This window comes from Panthera pardus, unplaced genomic scaffold, assembly GCF_024362965.1.
Source record: "Panthera pardus isolate Hobbes unplaced genomic scaffold, ASM2436296v1 HiC_scaffold_27, whole genome shotgun sequence".
Classification (NCBI taxonomy): Eukaryota; Metazoa; Chordata; class Mammalia; order Carnivora; family Felidae; genus Panthera; species Panthera pardus.
The window spans coordinates 25,797,368-25,817,858 of NW_026526843.1; the positions used below are offsets into that span (position 1 = coordinate 25,797,368).

At 41.9% G+C, this 20,491-nt stretch overlaps 1 protein-coding gene across 6 annotated transcripts in view; it reads left to right on the top strand.

Moving 5' to 3' along the window:
* Positions 1-20,491, top strand: part of TENM1 (teneurin transmembrane protein 1) — a 781,688-nt gene that overhangs the window by 755,684 nt on the left and 5,513 nt on the right. For all 6 annotated transcript variants that reach the window (XM_019438138.2, XM_019438139.2, XM_053892078.1 and 3 more), the window contains 4 exons: positions 8,893-9,189; positions 15,723-16,110; positions 16,943-18,163; positions 18,971-19,113. In XM_019438138.2, coding sequence (XP_019293683.1) covers positions 8,893-9,189; positions 15,723-16,110; positions 16,943-18,163; positions 18,971-19,113 — 2,049 coding nt within the window. The remainder of the gene's footprint in view (positions 1-8,892; positions 9,190-15,722; positions 16,111-16,942; positions 18,164-18,970; positions 19,114-20,491) is intronic.

Below are 20,491 nucleotides of genomic sequence, written 5' to 3' on the forward strand. Positions count from 1 at the left end.
AACATAGAAACTCCTGCTGTACTGTGGGAAATAGGACTCCTCTTTGAAAAACCACACAAAGGTGTGGTTGTAATTTTTAAATGTGCTTGGGCAGCAGGTCCTAAAACACTACTTGTTTGGGCACAAAATGACAGGTTCATTTAAAGACCCCTTTGGGAAGATGATGGACATTCCAAAAAGCTACCTGTCACATCCAGCCTAGACCTTCTAGCTCAAAGAAAAACAGACAAGGATAGACTTCTCTTAGAGATAAAGCAACAAGAGTTGATCTTCTCTAATGATTGATGGCATTTTTTTTTTCATACAAAGTCACCTCAAGGCGAGCAAGGCAGGCTGTCGGGAAACGTGATATCCTGCTCACCCTGGCCAGGCGAGGGATTTGTAACCTCTGGGATGTCCTGTGCCAACTCCATTAAGTGAAATAACTCACATTAACATCCGGAAATTTCCTTTATTTCGAAAATCCATTCCCTACCCCAACCTGAATTGTGTTTGAATCACCTTCCTTGCCAAGTACTTTTACATCCAGTCCATGTATCTTATCTGTTGCATCAGCCTGTCCCCATAAATACATTTCCCTGGACAATGGAGACATTAGAGTGCAGATAACAATGGAAGCAGTGGTAAAAGAATTGGACATTCACCCACAGCGAACCAGTCTGGGAACTTCACCCAGATTGCACCTCGCCACACGCACGGATACTAATCCCGTCATAGGAGACTTATCCCAGCACTGGATCCCAGAGCTCTTTACAAGATTTCGCAGACTGAGATGTGAGGTTACAGCAAAACCCCAGCACTACACCCTCCTTTATGAAAAGGAAAAAAAAAAAAAAAAAGTCCAGGAAGCTTAGCACTTCAAACCAAAGTCATAAAATCAAGTAAGATGATTATGTGTTTACAAGCAAAACGAAGCAAAGACTTATCTAAAACCCTCGCAATTGATTTTTGTCCCCTCTCCACTCAAAGATAACTGAGCACCGGGTAGATTGGTTTTTAAATGCAACATGTGACCGTTCATACATGATCTGAGCTCTGAAACGGGGAACAAGCCCAGATGCAACACAGGGTCCCAGGCTGACAAATGATGGGGAATATGGGAGGCAGCCAAGAAGGTTCCGGCATCTCCCTCCCTTCTCAGAAAATGCCTTTGCTGACAGGGCACTCGGCTACAGGCTGCTCAGAGTTGGAGTTCACATTTGCTTCACGCTATTTTAACTTCCTTCTCCCCGGGTTTGCTGGAGGGATTCGTTTTGTGAAAATTTAGATAAGGAACCTACTTGCAGATAGGTTAATCTATTTTCAAAATATATCTGTCGTTCTCAGTCCCAGGTAACAGTGCGTCTACCCCTAAGGAGTCACCTGGAGACAGGAACTTTCGGGCATCCAGGCAACCGGGCCGAGTTGGGTTTTTTGGGGCCAGGGGATTCTTGGGGCCCTCCAAGCACAGAAGCTACTACATTTGTTAATCTTAAGTCAACCCCACTAAGAGAACTCGAAAGAAAGTATTTCACATATTATTCCGCATGCATATAAGCATTAATGATTTGGTATGAAAAATTTCCATTGTCTGTTGTAGGGTTACACAAATGAATTCCCCAACAGGAGAGCATTTAAACGAGAGCAAATTAATATAATGCAAAAAGCATCTAAGTTAAATGATATGGCAGAAGTCAGGTGAGCGGAATGAGTAAGATTTTGAGGAACAAGTGGTATGCCCATAATATTGCACGCCTTTTCCCATCTATGAAAGGAGCGATATGGGCTGTGCAATCTCCATCAAGAGCGGCATTATCACAATTGGTCATAATTACAGCAGCTAACATTCACTGAGGTCTTACTATGTGTATTGCTATATATTAATTCACTTAGTACGCATGACACTTTATCAGGTGGTTTCTATTATTATCATTCCCATTTTACAGATTAAGAAACAGGCACAGAGAGGTCACACATAACTAGTAAGTGGCAATACCAGGATTTGAACCCAGGCGGATCAACTCAATAGCCCATGTCCCAAGATTGCTACTAGCACTAAGATTTTGTGGGCTGGCGAGGTAAGGAGAGTATCTTGTGAGTAAAAACAAGAAAAGAGATAAAAGGAAACTCCAGATGGAATAGTAGCAGCTGATGCTAACACGAAATACAGGCCCTGTTCATTTATAGACAAATCTGTGAATTAAAAGCAAGCCTAAGTATGGTTTTGATTGTCAGCCTAGCAGTTATCAATAACAAATAAAATCTGTAGCATTGTCCTGATTGATTTCTAAAAATCAAGTACTAATTACCTTCAAACCAGTGAGTGCAGGGTAGCATGTACTAATTTAAAATCTGTGACTTTTCTATCCATTCTCATAAATTCATAGAAATTAAATGCAGGGCATCTCCCAAACTGTGATGTGATTGCTTCGCCTGTGTCCCTCATTCACCTTCTGACTTTTCCAGCAAAGATTAACAGATTAATTCAGGCGCATTGTGAGCTGAAATGCTAGACAGCAGGAAATTCAGCCTTTTCTTCCCTGTAGAAGAAAGGAAATCAATTGCCATAATCATAGCTTACTTGAGTTCAACACATTTTGTGTATGTGTTTTATATACATGTATTCTGTATATATAGGATATATATAGAATATATTCAACTGAACCATAGCAAATTGCCCTTTTTGTAGGCCCAAAACAGTCAAATATCAACAAGCTACCTATACATCAACTTCATATATCTTTATCCTGCTAATTGAATGAGTCTTGAATCAGAAGGGTTGAAAAGACTTTCTCTTAAGCCCTTAAAACATAAATTCCTAGGAAGGAGCAAGAAAGGCTCTGAGTGCAGGCAAAGGACACCTTTCTTTGGAGCTTCGGCCTGTACCCACCCTTTTAAGCACTTTGATCTCTGCGGGAATCACAACCCATGGCTCCCTGGGCCACTGGCTTCCCTCTTTCCTTTCTGGTCCAACTAGGAACAAAAAGCAAGCCCTTCTCCTTATTTCTCCTTAGCAAAGTGGAAAGAAATCTGAGGGCAACCAGAGGATGAACTAAAGCATAGATACTTCTTCCCCTATGAAAAATGTTTACCAAGTCCCGCTTTCAGCTCATCAGTTGCCAAACTCAGAGGTCCCGTTCAATGCGCAACCCGTCGAAAAAGACCTCCCTTTTAACTTGGGGCAATTACCAAGTTTCAACCCTTTCTCTGCCCTCTCCTTTCCAACCCAAGAATTGGTGTAGACTAGAGGAAGAGTATGTTGGGGAGAAAAACAATCTCCTTACACTCTTCTAAGTTCTTTGGCTGGTGTAATACTTAAATGGGTATAAAAACAGATGAAGACGAGAAAACACAGACCTAAGTTTAATAACATGTATACCTCCTGTGTACATGAGAGACCCAGGAAAACTGAGTAGATCCCCAGTTCGCTGAAGCCAATGCCTTAAGTAACACCTCCAGCTAGACAAAAGATATTGGAGGTGAGGAGTCAGTTATGGGAGGTTACCAGGAAAACAACAATAAACAAGGGTGTAGTTTATGTAATTTTAAATCCTCACCTTCTCCATTGCTAAGAGTTTCTAGAGATTTAGTCATTCCCCACTTTCTGATACAGGGAGACACCCTTCCAAATGGAAATTCCCCTTAAAAATGCCAATGGTCAACTTCACAGTTTTTTTTAAGAGCTTCTCCTGTGTCTGCTTCTTAAAAATAATCAGCCTAAAATATGCCAAGGAGGCATAATTTGTGGTGGCAAATTCTTATCCCATGCAGAATTTTTGTATTATTTATTATTTTATGTATTATTTATTATCTGTTATTTTATTATTTATTTCCCATGGAAATAAAGATGGATGCTCCGCACCTAGGTCAAAGGCGATTATTGTCTTTCAGGCAAACTAGTGTTTGTATGAACGTGGAGCTTTCCCAACTTTGCTCAAGACCCCAACAGTCATTGGCAATCAGCTTAAGTTTGGATTCCCGCCAAAATGGCCGGAGCATATAAGCTCTCCATGATGAGGGTGGGAGAGCCCACCCGGAAAAGCATTCTCCTTCCCAGCCTCCTCACACTTAGTTTCCACAGGAGACTCGGGGGGACTCTGTGGCATCTTCTATTCAACTTCATCCACTTTCACCTCTAGCTGAATTTTACACTACCTTCTCTTTTGGGTTCCTGGACTCAATTCCAATGTGGGAGGTGGAGTTAACCCACACCAACAAGCAATTCTTGGGACACCAGCTGAGTGTCCTACAAGTCAATTTAATTCTGACACTATCTACCAAGAGATAGGATCAGACTCCACGGGTTAAGGGTTCAGTCCTACAAAACTGCCCCCTGCCCACTACTTAGACGCCAGTCGGTCCCAAGTCTAAGTTGTTACCAGTGCTTCTGACGGACTGGCTATAAACCAGAGGTTCCCACAACCCTTTCCTTGGGTTTGATTAATTTGCTACAGCAGCTCACAGGATTTAGAAATATTTTACTTACTAGATCACCAGTTTGTTATAATGGTTAGAACTCAAGAAGAGCCGGATGGAACTGATGCAGAGGGCAGGGTATGGGGAAGGGTGTGGAGCTTCTGTGCCCTCCAGGTGCACCACTCTCCCAGCTTCTATACTTGTTCACCAGCCCAGGAGCTGGCCGACCTATTCTTTGGGTTTGTTTGTTTGGGGGGGGGGGGGGGGAGAAAGAGTGAGCATGAGCAGGAGAGGGGCAGAGGGAAAGAGAATCTTAAGCAGGCTCCACACTCAGCACAGAGCCTGACATGGGGCTCGATCCCATGACCCTGGGATCACGACCTGAACCGAAATCAAGAGTCAGATGCTCTACCGACTGAGCCACCCAGGCGCCCCTCCTTTGCGTTTTTATGGAGACTTCATTACTTAGGAAAGATTGATTAAATCATTGGCTATTGGCAACTGATTCAACATCCAATCACTCCCTCGTTCTCCAGAGGTTTGGAGGGAGGTACTAGAAGTACCAACCCTCTAATCACACTGTGGGTTTCCCAGGCAACCAGTCCCCATTCGTAGGTTACCAGAGGGCCCTCCAAAAGTCACTTCATTAACATAACAAAAGGCAGCTTTATCGCTCTTATCATAGGAGATTCCAAAGGTTTTAGGAGCTTTGTGCCGGGAACTGGGTGGAACACCAAATATATATTTCTTACAAATCACAATATCACACTTTCCAAACCTCTTTGAAACTAGTTTTCTGGCAGCATCTGAATATCAGAGTACATTATCCGGAAAAAGAGAAGCATGGTTGCCAACGTATTGACAGGCAGAGAAGGAACATTGGGCCGTCTTCCTGCGCTTTGTACCACTTACCAGTGATCCCTGCCTGTGTAACGGTAACGACTTTATTAAGAAATGTGTTCTTGAGTAGTGAACTTCCTCTATCAGACAAATAAAACCACAAATTTAGTTGAACTGGAAATCACTTGTTACTTTGCCTCTTTAACTATCATTATAACATAGATTGTAACAGTTACAACCGTCTCTGGGACTACACGGATATTTTACAGCTATTGTAAATGAGCGGTATTACAGTTGGAGATATGTGGCTATAAAACCACAGGAAAGGTAGTTGAAGAAAGAACACCTGGTTACGTATAGGTTTCCAAGCCCTGCGTATCAAAAGACAAAAAATATGTGCTTCACTATCACCTTTTAAGGAATAACAGCAGGTTACTGTATATTTATGCACTACAGCGCTGCACACATTGGCTACAGATGGTTTAAAGAGTCCTGATTCCCAACCTGTGTGTGGCTCTATTCCGTGAATTAAACCCACCCCTGAGACCAACAGCACTTCCTTTCAAATAATTTAGGGATCTCATCTCTAGTCTTCTGGATAGAATTCATGGCGTGGAACATTTGCTAGGTCCTAATTTTGTTTGTTTGTTTTTGTTTGTTTGTTTGCAGAAGCTCAAAATTAAAGGCAAATATCATTAGCCCCAGCTGACTGATGAAGAAACTGAACCAAAAGAGAGGGTTTAAAGCAAAATGCCACACCCCAGTAGTAAAAGGACAAACGTCATGAATAGACAATTCATAGAAGACATACATGTGGCCAAAAAAATTAAAAAAAGACTCAACCTCACTACTTAGCAAATTTTTTTAAACTTTTTTTAATGTTTATTTATTTTTGAGAGCGACAGAGAGACAGAGTGCGAGTGGGAGAGAAGCAGAGAGGGAGACAGAACCCGAAGCAGGCTCCAGGCTGAGCTGTCAGCATAGGGCCCCATGCGGGACTTGAACTCGTGAACTGCGAGATCATGACCTGAGCTGAAGTCAGACACTTAACTGACTGAGCCAACCAGGCACCCCGCGTTACGAGTCTTTGATATGTTCTCATTTCACACCTATTGAATTCTGTACTAAGGAAATATTTATTTACAAAAAAGTTCAACAAAATATTAACTATGAAAGAATAACAAAAAAATAAAAACTCTAATTTCTAACAATAGGAAAAAGGATAAATAAATAATTATCATGTAAGAAGATACTAGGCAACTGTTAAAATTCACATTTTAAGAATATTTAATAATATGAGGAATGCTCATAATAAAACATTAGCTAAAAAAGTAGGACATAGAACTTTCAAGTACAACCTTAGTTGTATTTTTCAGTATATACACAGATTATGCAAGAAAATGAGATGGATGGAATGTAGCAAAGTATTAGCAGTGATTAGCATTAGAGGGTGAGATGACAGGTAATTACTTTCTTTTTCTATTTCTATATTTTCCAGTGTTTCTGCAATGAAAAAAAATACTGCTTTTATGATGGAGCGTGGGGTTTGAGGAAATTATTTTGACAACCAAAGTGAGCAAGGGAACACAGGACTTAGAAACGCGAATGTTGGCTTTGCAGTTGTAGGGGCGGGAAATTGTTCCCTTCTTCCTTTCTAGATTCTTTGGTTGGTCTAATAAAATTCACGTGAGACAGATTAATAAGAGGAAAACCAATTTAATTTTGCACTTAGGGAAACCCCACAAAAACACAAGAGGCTCAAAGACAAGCAATATGAGGCTTCTAGACCATCCTGAACTAAGAAATGAGAGAGGGTGCCTGGGGCTCCAGGGCGGGGAGGAGGGTAATTCACAGGATGAGGAGGAGAATAAGAGCAGACGTTTAGTAATTACACATTGGTCCTGCCATACAGATAGGTCATTCCGATAAAAAATAATCTCGGGTAATAGCTCTCTTCCTGAACCAGGCCTCCTATCTAACTGAATTCTTTAAGGTAGTTAAGGAAGGGATCAAAGTTTTTCTTAAACCTGCTGGGTCTTCACTGACCTCAGCTCAAAATGATACACGTGCCAAAGTGGCACGTTTTGGGTGGCATATTCTCCTCCCTTTCACAGTTATCTGGCCACTGAGATAAAAACTGTCTTTGGATCCGACTTCCACGTGGAATCCTAAAAACACCTGAACTCAGATACAGAGAATAAATTGGTGGTTGTGGGACAGGGGGTGGGGGACAGGAAGGGAAATGGGTGAAGGTGATCAAAAGTATAAACTTCCAGTTATAAAACAGATAAGTCCTGGGGATGTAACGCACAACATGGTGACTACAGTTAATGAGACTGTGTCATACATTTGAAAGCGGCTGAGAGAGTAGATCTTAAAAGTTCGCATCACAAGACAAAAAAAATGTGTAGCTGTGTGGAGATGAATGCTGATGAGACTTATTCTGGTGATCACTTCACAATATATACAAATACTGAGTCGTTGTGCCGTGCGCCTGAAACTAATGTTGTACGTCAATTATATCTCAAAGAATGAAAATAAAAATTTTTAAGTAAAAAAATTTTTAAAAAGCTCACTCTGAACTGAGATTTGAAAATTGGACTCTTGAGACCGGTAGAGGTTTCACGACTGGGTTTCAGAGCCCCTCTTGAGATTTCGTGTAAAACATTCCTGTGTGTACGTGCATTTTTCTGGGGGCGCGGTACATAGCTTTAAGGTATTTAAAGGGATCCTTGTCCACAGAAGTTAAAAATGAACATAGAGTTTAGCTGAGTAGTGAGTGAATCAGCTTAGTTCAACTATAATTAATGTAGTCAAGCCCTATCGTCGGTTTCTCTCCTTTCCCCATTAGCCAGATATTTAACATGCTGTTCCAGATCACACTGCACTTCCTACAGATATAAATCTAGTACACCAAACTACAGTCACCTTCGAATCTGACACACGGCCCATTCAAAAGCCTAACCCAAATGAAAAAACGTAATTATATTTTTAAAATAACAATCGCTAATAATATTTTTACATTTCTCCAGGTATCCGTATATGTAGTCTTATAATACAGTGGTAATATCGCTCCCATTTCACAGATAAGAAAACCAAGCCCCTGATAGAAGAAATGACTTGGTGTACAGGCAAGCAGCTAATTAAATGGCTCCTGACTCCTGGGTCACTGCTGCGGACACTTGTCAAAGTCTCTCCTTTTTCATTTGAAGGACAGCAGAATTTGCCACGCTAAAATATGCCTTTTTGGCATAAAGATTATTGTGGACTGATTTTAAGAAACAGCAGATACAGGAGAAGCTCTGAAACCCAGTACAAGTTACCCTTTTGGAAGAGGCATTTGCTGTTTTTATAAGGGAAATCTCCATGTGTAAGGGCGTCTCCCTCTCTGTACCAGGAAGAGGAGGATGGCCCTAAATCTTTAGAAACTCTTACAGTGGGAAAGGTGAGGACTTAAATCTGCATAAAAACCATACCCTGGTTTACTGTGCTTTGCCTGAAAACCTCCCGTATCTGGCCTTCCCTCCTCCCCACCGCCAACATCTTCTTTGGTCTTTCGCTCCAGGTGGATTTAAGGTGTTGGCTGCACGATTGTGAACGCACTTGATGAGACGAACCAAAGCAGTGCTTAAAAGGTATCTTATATCTGTTTTGTAGGCCCATAACCGAAACCTGCTGTCCATAGATTTTGATCATATAACTCGCACGGGAAAGATCTACGATGACCACCGGAAATTCACCCTTCGAATTCTTTACGACCAGACGGGACGACCTATTCTGTGGTCTCCCGTAAGCAGATACAATGAAGTGAACATCACATATTCACCTTCGGGATTGGTGACATTCATTCAAAGAGGGACGTGGAATGAAAAAATGGAATATGACCAGAGTGGAAAAATAATTTCAAGAACTTGGGCTGATGGGAAAATTTGGAGCTATACCTACTTGGAAAAGGTAAGTATGTAAGGACAAGAAACTACTTCTGAGTTTCTGAATGAGAATATTGCAAATGGTCCTAGTTACCGATCTTGGCGAGGAGACGTACAGGAGAAAAAAGTCTGTTCTCGCTGTTCGGCTCTGTTCAAGGAACAACAACAACAAAATGAATGTATACGGAGAAGCTGTTTTTCAGCTGAAAACTTTCCCCAACCGCACACTCTGCCAGCTACTCTTTCAAACTGAAGTCAGGATAATGGCTTAGCTTTCTTCTAATTTGAGCGTATTTGCTACCGCTCTTGAAAAGGTATCTTCATTATTATGAAAGCTCATACTGAGGTAAAATAAGTGGAAAATTATAAAATTGTGTGTTAATGTGTCTCAGCTCTGGAGAAGAACCTCTTACACAGAGGATAAGGAATTCTGATTTTGTTAGGATAATCGGTGAAGTTTTAGTAGTATACATTTCAGGACTAATTTTCACAAGTAATCAGTCTGAGCAAATGGTGGCAGTGGGGCCTCATTGGTGACAGTCCTTTGTGTACAGTGAGTCTCCAGCAGCACCTGTAATGGGAGCCTGGGGCCTCCCGTCTGGCAGACATAGACAATGATTTTAATCCCACCACCGGAACCATTTATCAGACAGCCACCACATAGCAAAATGGTCTCTGGCCACAGCAGCAGCAGAGAACAGTAAGGGAAATTGATTTCTATCCCTCCATCTCAATTTCTGATGTGCTAAGATGGTGTCTCTTGTTTCCCAAATCTATCCATTCAACTGGATTCATCAGTCCTGAATTAATTTCTGGGAAAATTGAAAAATGCTTTCCCTTGAGGATTTAAGGGTAATCACAGCAAGTTAACCCCTAAAAGTTCTTACAGAAGTCGTAGGAACTCATAGCTCACATGACAGATTTTCACTGTTTGCACCAAATAATGCCAAGCCTTTCTCTCTAGTTTTTTAATGTTTATTTACTTTTGAGAGAGAGAGAGAAAGAGAGACAGAGTGCAAGCAGGGGAGGAGCAGAGAGAGAGGGAGACACAGAATCGGAAGCAGGCTCCAGGCTCTGAGCTGTCAGCACAGAGCCCGACGCAGGGCTCGAACCCATGAACCGTGAGATCATGACCTGAGCCGAAGTCGGACACTTAACCGACTGAAGCACCCAGGCGCCCCAATGCCAAGCCTTTCTGATACACTCCCCAAAGTTTTGAAGGAAAAAAAGTGTGCCAATGGTTGTATGTCACCATAAAACTGTAACTACTTCCCAGAAGCAGTTGCTAGAGAATTTGCCAAATTGGAAATGCCTAGGAGATAAAACAGAATTCTACTTGGGAGTCAGGGTAAAGAAGGGAGTCCTCTGCTATATCCACCCCTCGTCTGCTGAAGAAATAGATCAAATCTATAATCTGTACTCTATGCTGGGAACATCTGAATCTTATAGAGTAGGTCTTTCCTCTTGAATTTTGGTAACAAGAATGATTTGCAAAATCCTATGGCTCATGTCCTACGAAGCGCTAAACATGGTACAAAATTAAATGAATCCCATTACATGGGAGACGCATGTAGCGACCTTCATATGAAAAAAAGATGCCAGGCTTGCCTGGGTGGCTCAGTCGGTTAAGCGTTCAACTCTTCATCTCGGCTCGGGTCATGATCTCGCGGTTCTTGGGTCTGAGCCCCACATGGGGCTCTACGCTGACAGCGTGGAGCCTGCTTGGGATTGTGTCTCTCCTTCTATCTGCCCCCCCACGCCTGCTTGTTCTTCCTTTGTCTCTCTCTCGCTTTCTCTGTCTGTCTCTCTCTCTGTCTCTCAAAAATAAATAAACATATTGTAAATTTTTTTTGAAAAGATGCCCCTGATTATTAGATTATAAGCTGATTTGTTTTTCGAGGAATGAGGACGCGTTTGCACTGACCCCTCCGCAGGTCGCACATGTGGCTAGTGAAGTGGCCAACACTCCCTAGGAGCCGCGTGGGTTTGAACTCCTAACCCCAGCTTCATTAGCGCGTAGTTTGCACACTGAGCTCCAACTGCCTGTGGACAGTTGCGTCTGAGTCTCTAAGACTTTTCCTTTATGCTGTCTGTACACAAACGAAAAAGCCTATTGAAAACCTAATGTTTAGCCCTGAGTGTAGCCTCTTTGACACCACGGAAGCGATTTTATTGTTTCTCTTTTCTGAATTAGCTGATTATTTCATCGAACTTTCCTCAGCAAAGAATCACGTGAAGTAAACTTCACATAAGTTCTCTTCGCTACAGAAACTTAGTTGGCAATAACTCTTTAAAAGCAAAACAAACAAAAAACCCCAACTGTATCCTGCAGTGGACAGAAATAAGACCTGACTGATGTGTCACGTATCAAGAGAAGCCCTAGTGACTTCCAGAGACTAGTTTACTGACCAGCGAGACAAGCCCAAATCACGTGTGCCTTTTAGTTGACTTTTGTCCCTTTCTTGAGTTCACGTTTAATTTGTTCTCTAATTAAAAAGTAGCTCCTGACTTCAGCAATCCTATTATGCAAAACTCAGAACGTGCAAAGCCCACAATTTTGGAATGGCTCTTTACTTTCCAAAAAATCATGTATCATGAGATGGAGTTTATTAACATTATAATTACCAGCAATAATAATGCATTCAATGAATAGATGTGATGATTAAGTGAAATAACTTAATATAAAGCACCCAGGACATCTTTCAATAAAAGTTAGTTTCTTTCCATTTCCATTTGCATTATAGCATTTATTTTTTAAGTCCAGAACAAATGCCACTTACTTGCTGCTCCTGGTAGGTAAATTCAAACAAGGAAAGAAAGGAGGAAGGAAAATGAAGGAAGAAAAAAAGAAAATTAAAGCATTTTTCAAATTGTGATGCTAGAAAGAAGAAAAGGGGGGGAAGCATACTGAATTGTACCGAAGTCCAACTTCCATGTAGCTTTTCCAGTGAGGTGATGAGGTTCTGTGTCTTCTTGTGCTCTTTTCTGTCCTCTGTGACATGGCCTTTGCTGGCACGTTCTTTCACTACGTGTGGGGCAGAGCAAACACAAAGACACTGGCTCTCATAGTATATTTTAAAGTAAGGATTCTCGGGGCACCTGGGTGGCTCAGTCGGTTAAGCGGCCGACTTCGGCTCAGATCATGATCTCACGGTTCGTGGGTTCGAGCCCCGCGTCGAGTTCTGTGCTGACAGCTCAGAGCCCAGAACCTGCTTCCGATTCTGTGTCTCCCTCTCTCTCTGCCGCTCCCCTGCTCATGTTCTGTCTCTCTGTGTCTCAAAAATAAATAAAAACATTTAAAAAAATTTTTTTAAAGTAAGGATTCTCAAGCTTGAAAACGTAGACCTCATTTTATATCTCAAAATCCATCTGGTGTTATCTCTGTAAATTTGCTTGCCATCCCTATACCATGTTATATTCAAAACAACAGCAGATAGTTCACCTTAACGTGCAGAAATTTTGTCCAAATTACATGACTTCCGCTAGAGCAGGTGAAAGATACATGTATCATTTTCATGCACAATGGTCTCCAAGCCATTAGAAGAAAAATAATTTGGGTAATAGCTGCGGTTGCTTAAAGGATCTCTTCTCTATTAAAAAAATCAATTATTGTTTCTTAAATTTTCTCTATGTGGTCATTAATTCTCTATCTTGATTTATGAGACTTCTCTGAGTTAATTATATTTTGAAGACTTGTGGGGCTAAAATTTTGTATTACAGTAAATGTAAATCTTTCGGTTTCCTAAAATCGTTCTTAAGGACTTCATTTTTAAAATGCATTTAAAGATATTTTATAATCATTTAATAAGATGCTTTAGCCTGATACATTTACACAAAATTGCCTCTTTGGGGCTGAAATTTCCAAAGGCTGCCTCGGGGGATACAATACACTGTGCGTAGCTTGAGCTTCCAGGTGGCCCCACACTGCCATCTGGTGGTTATTCAAATGCTTTAGCTTTTCAAATTTCTACCATCTCTCATTTCTATCTAGTCTCGTTCAAATGAATATCCGTGCTTGTTCTTTCTTTCTTCTTTACAATGCTCTCTTTTAGGATCCCACAACCAATTAAAAAAATACAAAGTCTCCCACTCTATTGTTTGCACTCCTAAGAAATGGCCTTTTATCCCGCCGTAGCAGCACTGTGGGCACTGGATGGACTCATAGGCATTGTTACTGAACAAACTGATAATAATGCCCACCCAAAGTGAAAAGGCAGCCAAGTGAGAGCTAAATGGTATTCTGGCAACACCACAGTTACATTCACGAGATTTCTAATCGCATCCGCGTTCTCGCCACTGGCAGAAAGCTTTAAAACAGACCGGGGAGCTTTTGAGAGAGCACGGCATCAGCACCACCTAGGAACGGGGTCAGGCAGTGGTTCACTGCAGCGGAGTGGATGAGGCGGGAGGTGGGGGGGACAGTGGCGATGTGCTACAAATGTTTGGCAGGGCGCATACAGCGACTGGGAAAGGCATGGCCCAGGCAGGCTGGTACGAGATAATGCGCGGGAGCCATATGGTGATTGTCCCTGGCCTGCATCGCAGGTGACAGATGTCATTTGCTCGTGGCAAACTGACAGAACAGAGTGGAAAGGAGCTAAGAAATCGGACTGGGAGCATAGGGTAATGCAAAGGCATCTTCCGCCAGCTGCCCCCCGGGGTCTGTGGGTTCTGCCTCGGTCAAGGACGTGGTTCTCCCTTCGTGTCCTCATGCCCACACAGAAAAGCCAAGTCTCCTGCCTCTCTGTTCAGTGGGAGTGCCTCTGTTTTGGAGCTGCATGTTGTCCACAGGTGATAAGGTGACAGAGTTTCCGCACGCAGCTCTGTACCCGCGAGGCAGAGTACTTGGTGGGGGAAAACAGGATGAACAAAGGAGAAAATAACTGCTGACTTTGACTTCACAGTCCTGACATGCGATTCCAAATCAATAATTCTCAGAAGGGCAGGGAGGATATGCAGTTTCAAGAAAGACATTTAATATTAGAATCTAGTTTCACGTTTAGAAGGTTTAAGTGTACATTATGTGTGCTTATGCAATTGGTATTCATAAATATTAATGTAATTTATGTTTAGAAAATGAAAAGATACCTATCATTTACATAACACAAACTTCAGAAAATAAAGCTCAACTAAATCCTTTCGCTTGATAAGGTAATTTTCAAAAAGGGAAGGGAAAAGCGTCCTTAGAGTGTTACATGAGACTCTCCGGGGCTGAGCGTTTTTTAAATTTTTATTAAAAGATGAGATTTAAATGCTTTTCAGTTAGAAATAGGATTGAGTCCCCTGTAAAACAGTGCTCCTTTTATGTTTGTATTTAAAGTTAAAATAAGGTAAAACCAATATCAGTGAAATACCTAATTACATGCGAGGCATTATACCTCAACAAATAACTGTTTCTGAAATACGGATCAGTTTGGAGGAAAGGGGTTGTATATCCAGAGAATTCTTCACTTCTAATGGCATGTTCCCCTAATATAGTTTAAAATATGAATTGCTTGTCAACTACAGTCCAATATTTTTAAAACGTCAACTATAGGGGCTCCCGGCGGGCTCAGTCAGTAGAACATGCGACTCTTGATCTCAGGGTTGTAAGTTTGAGCCCCACGTTGGACGTAGAGATTACTTAAAAATAAAATTTTGAAAAAATGTCAACGGTACTCAAATAAAAAACCAAATAAAACACAAATTGCAAAGCAGTAATAATAACTTTTTGCATACAACTTTTGAGGAAGACATTTACGACTATGTGAAGTCAATGAATACTTTTTTGGTGACCATAACTCCACATGTGGCACGCCTCACCCTCCATTTACCTCCCCCCAGTCCATCGCCACGTGGATGCTTCTCCGCAAACAGTAACCTTTCTGGAACATTGACCGATTGCTTCTCCCAGCTCTGCCAGCACCCCGCCCTTTGACTTGCTTTCAGTGGTTGCCTGTGGCCAACATGTTTAAGTCCGGTCTCTAGCATGGCTTAGAAAGCCCAGCATAATCTGGACCCAGCCTACTTAACTGGCCTTGTCTCTTGCCAGTCACCATCCCCTCCCCTCTGACACACCCACGCTCTGGCCACATGAAATTGCTCTCATCCTCTGAAAAGCCATCTCTCTTATCCAGCCCCTCACAATGCTGTGCTCTTGTCAGGGGCACTCTCTCCCTACCCTGCGCCCCCCGCCCCGTTTCCTTGCCTTCACCCGGCCAAGCCTTGGTCATTCTTTAGGTCTCAACTCAGAAGTCACTTCCTCCAGGAAGCCTTTCCTCACCTCTTAAGTCTGGGTTAGCTATTCTTCCTCTGCTAGGCACCCTGTCCTTCCTCTGTCATAACACGTTTCACACTATATTGCAATTGCTTGGTTGCTTGTCTTCCTCCTCCCTTAAACTGTAAGCTCCATATGGTTAGACACCGTGACTGCCCACTATTGTATCCACTAGGGTCCACCACGGTGCCTGGCACATAGTAAGTGCTCGATAAATCTGTGTTGAATGGATGAATGCGTTTCTTTCTTCTCCTCAACTTCAGTGGTACATAATACGCTATTTCGCCTTTGTCTCGTTTCAGTCTGTGATGCTTCTCTTACATAGCCAGAGGCGTTACATCTTTGAGTATGACCAATCAGACTGTCTGCTCTCGGTCACCATGCCTAGTATGGTGCGCCACAGCTTACAAACCATGCTTTCAGTGGGCTACTACCGGAACATCTACACCCCACCAGACAGTAGCACCTCTTTTATCCAAGACTACAGTCGAGATGGCCGACTGCTACAGACCCTGCATCTGGGAACCGGGCGCAGAGTGTTATACAAATACACCAAGCAAGCAAGGCTGTCTGAGATTCTCTATGATACCACTCAGGTCACATTAACCTATGAAGAGTCTTCTGGAGTGATTAAGACAATTCACCTGATGCATGACGGCTTCATTTGCACAATCAGATATAGGCAAACAGGTTTGTCGTGAAACGGTGGGGATGTGTACAACCGTACCGGTATTTTCCTATGAAATTTTTGCCGGCCACAGTGTGAAATAGAATCATTATCCTGTAGACATTCAATCCAACACGTGTTCCCTTTAGTTATTAAGTTATCTTCCTTTGAAAATTAAAAACCTGCTATAGACTGCATGAAAGGTGATTCCTTAGGAAACCACCATACATCTCTTTGTCCCTGTCTTGGCTCTCAGAAACGTTGAGATCAGAGAACCTAGTCTGTGTGCTCATTTGTAGCTCACCACCAAATCATCCCAAAGGTGCAGCTGCAAGATTTGAGCCTCACCGAAACGAGCTCAAGCCCCATGTGACCTCTATAAGCCTCAGCTGATGGCAAAATATGTTCAAAAGTCAGAACTTTTGAATCTCTTTCATCCCTTGAGCTTGGAAAATGCCAAATTCAGTTACTTTAATGCTGGGCTTCGTGGAAATCTGACCTGCTGATTTTGTAGCACGGGTTAAATGAATTAAAAGCATTCTTGTCAGTGATTATAACAAGAAAGCATGTTTATAATATCAGTTTCCTCACCCCAAGCTACCGGATGGGTTATTACTTACGTAGGTCCTATAGTTAAATTATTCTATAACATACAGTATTTTTTCATATTTAATGACCACAACTGTGAGAGTACGTATCTATGAGATGGTACGCTTTCGGTATCAGAGGTCAACCTCTAATATCTTATTTTGAACGTAAAAGCATTGCTGCTAAGGAAAATAACACGAGACCTTTCTGATTGTTCACCATTACGCATCTAGCTCTGTTCTCATTATTTTTATTTTGATTCCTCAGGACCTCTTATTGGACGCCAGATCTTCAGGTTCAGTGAAGAAGGTCTGGTGAATGCTCGGTTTGACTACAGCTACAACAACTTCCGCGTCACCAGCATGCAAGCTGTGATCAATGAAACCCCTTTGCCCATAGATCTGTACCGATATGTTGATGTTTCTGGTAGAACAGAGCAGTTTGGAAAATTCAGTGTAATTAATTACGATTTAAATCAGGTCATAACTACTACGGTGATGAAGCATACCAAGATCTTCAGTGCCAGCGGACAAGTTATCGAAGTCCAATACGAAATCCTAAAGGCAATTGCCTACTGGATGACTATTCAGTATGATAATATGGGGCGTATGGTGATATGCGATATAAGAGTGGGAGTGGATGCCAACATAACAAGATACTTCTACGAATACGATGCTGACGGGCAGCTGCAGACTGTTTCCGTAAATGACAAAACCCAGTGGCGTTACAGTTATGACCTGAATGGAAACATCAACCTCTTAAGCCACGGGAATAGTGCTCGTCTTACTCCTCTCCGATATGACCTCCGAGACCGCATCACCAGACTAGGAGAAATTCAGTATAAAATGGATGAAGATGGCTTTCTGCGGCAGAGGGGAAATGACATATTTGAATATAATTCTAATGGTCTGCTGCAGAAAGCCTACAATAAGGCTTCTGGCTGGACTGTGCAGTATTACTATGATGGGCTCGGGCGACGTGTCGCCAGTAAGTCCAGCCTAGGGCAGCACCTTCAGTTCTTTTATGCAGACCTTGCCAATCCCATAAGAATTACTCATTTGTACAACCACACGAGCTCAGAGATCACATCCCTGTATTACGATCTCCAAGGTCACCTCATTGCCATGGAGCTAAGCAGTGGTGAAGAATATTACGTAGCCTGTGATAATACGGGCACGCCACTGGCTGTGTTCAGCAGCCGAGGTCAGGTGATAAAAGAGATCTTGTACACGCCTTATGGAGACATCTACCATGACACTTACCCTGACTTTCAGGTCATCATTGGTTTTCATGGAGGACTCTATGATTTGCTTACTAAATTAGTGCACCTGGGGCAAAGGGATTATGATGTTGTTGCTGGTAGGTGGACAACGCCTAATCATCATATATGGAAACAGTTGAACCTCCTTCCTAAACCATTCAACCTCTACTCCTTTGAAAATAACTACCCAGTTGGCAAAATTCAAGATGTTGCAAAGTATACCACAGGTACAAAGCTTTACACTAAACTTGAAATAACTCGGTGGTGTTTATCACATAATCTCCGTGCCTTTGTAAATATGCTTCCTCTTCCTGCCAGTTAGCCCACAAGTTATTATGCAGTCACTCTCTTCCTTAGTTTTCTAGGGCAAGCAAAACTGTGCAGGTGGCACAGAACACGATGCTTTTGCATCCCAGTGCATCGTTTCTTTCCTTTTAAGCTTGCTGTTTGTAGTTTTCACTCTTCAAAGCTTATATGAATGGTTTCATTTAAAAACTTCAGAATTACGTTCCATCAAATAAACCTAATATTACGATCTGTGTGGCCTCAGTGCCACCACCACATTAAGAGATTCAATGTGGGGCGCCTGGGTGGCTCAGTCGGTTGGCCATCCGACTCTTGGTTTTGGCTCAGGCCATGATCGCACAGTTCGTGAGTTCAAACCCCACGTTGGGCTCCATGCTGACAGTGTGGAACCTGCTTGGGATTCTCTCTCTCCCTCCCTTTGTCTCTCTCTGCTCCTCCCTGCTTGCTCGCTCGCTCTCTCTCAAAAAATAAATTTAAGAAAAAAATTTTTTTAAGAGTTTCAATGCTGTAAACCGAACCCATCTCTGTGATTCTCCACGAATCAAAAGGTTTCCCAGTAGAGAGTGGATCATAGGCTTTGGAGCAGGTGATAGAAGGGGGAGTTCAATCCCTAACTTCCCACTGGCTGAACATACTGAAGGCAGGGGAGGCATCATTCAAGCTTTCCACAAAGGTTGTAAACTATGGGCTTCATCATTTGTTTTCCTTTTCTATTCTGTGCTTCACAGACATTGGAAGTTGGCTGGAGCTATTTGGTTTCCAGCTACACAATGTTCTACCTGGATTCCCCAAACCAGAATTAGAAAATTTGGAGTTAACTTATGAGCTTCTCCAGCTTCAGACAAAAACTCCAGAGTGGGATCCCGGAAAGGTTAGTAAAACTTTTACCGTCTCTGTGTATCTGAAAAAACGAACAAACAAACAAACAAAACAAAACAAAAAACCAGAGGAGCATCCAACACCCCGAGATGGCATTAACATGTATTTCCTTCCTTATTTTTGAGTCATCTTGAATATTCACTAAAATGTCCATGATTAATGAGGAGGCAGAAAAAAGCTTCCATGAGGAAAGGATCAGGGAATCAGAGCTTTTAGGAAAGACAAGGCCAATATGGCACTTGGTGACCTGCTGAAGTAGACAAACAAGACGAAGTCAACTTTTAAAATTCTGCAACGGCCTACCAAGGGCAATTATGGACTCTGTATAGAGAAAACTGTTCACTGACAGATGTAAAATCTTCAGATTTCCAACAGCAAAATAATTTAGGGTGTGGTGCATTAAGAGCATGGGAAGAACAGAATTAAATTATTCTGACCAAGAAAAAGTACATAAGATCAGTGAAGTGAAAGTAATAAAGAGTATAGGGATAAAGTCTCTGGGAAAAAGGAATGCCAGACTAGTCACGGTTTAACAGGTAATTTCATCAAGAGGATGAGGAACAAATGGAAACATGAAGTAACTTTTCCTTTCAATTGAAAGAAATAGAGGAGTGTCTGTTTGCAAAAAGAAAAAAAAATACTTCAGAATAAAACTGATATTTGGGTGGGAGGGCTTGAAATTTAAGTGTAAAAAATTATAAGGGAAAGGCAATTTTAAATGGGTGCTATAGGCTTATCCCTAAATACATATAATATGTAAAAGTAATTTTTTATAATTAAAACGTCATTAAAAGTCCTTTTTGCAATTAAAAATCCTTTTTTAAAAAGTTAATCAAAATGTTGAAAATTGCTGAAGCCCTGTTATGGATACTTGGCGGTTCACCATTCTCTCTATTTCTTAGTATGTTTGAAAATGTCCACAATAGAAAGGGTTGTTTTTGGTTTTGTTTTGGTTTTAAGTCCTCATAAGATCTTCTTGCTGCTTTGCTGTGGTTATTTATAAGGTCATAATCTGTTTAAAGCCAAGAATAATGCCTTAAGCCATCTCTGCTCCTCACTGTGGCTAATGTATTACACCACGTACGGTAACAGATCGTATTAGTTACATTGGTGAAAACGAAAGGTCTTTGTTTTGGGGGAGCTGGCCCCATGTACCTTGAAGCGACTTTTGGCTCCAAGGTTCTAGTACATTTCCTTAGGTTTAACTCACCAAGACATCAAGAAACATAGCCAGGTGGCCAAGTAACCCGTTAGTCTTGTCTTTGCCAAATCTCTGATGAAGAGAGTCCAAATTTATCTTGCTTTGAACTCACTCACCAGCACCGTAAAGCAAGAAGGTGCTTTCCACAGTCCCCAAGCATGACAGGTGT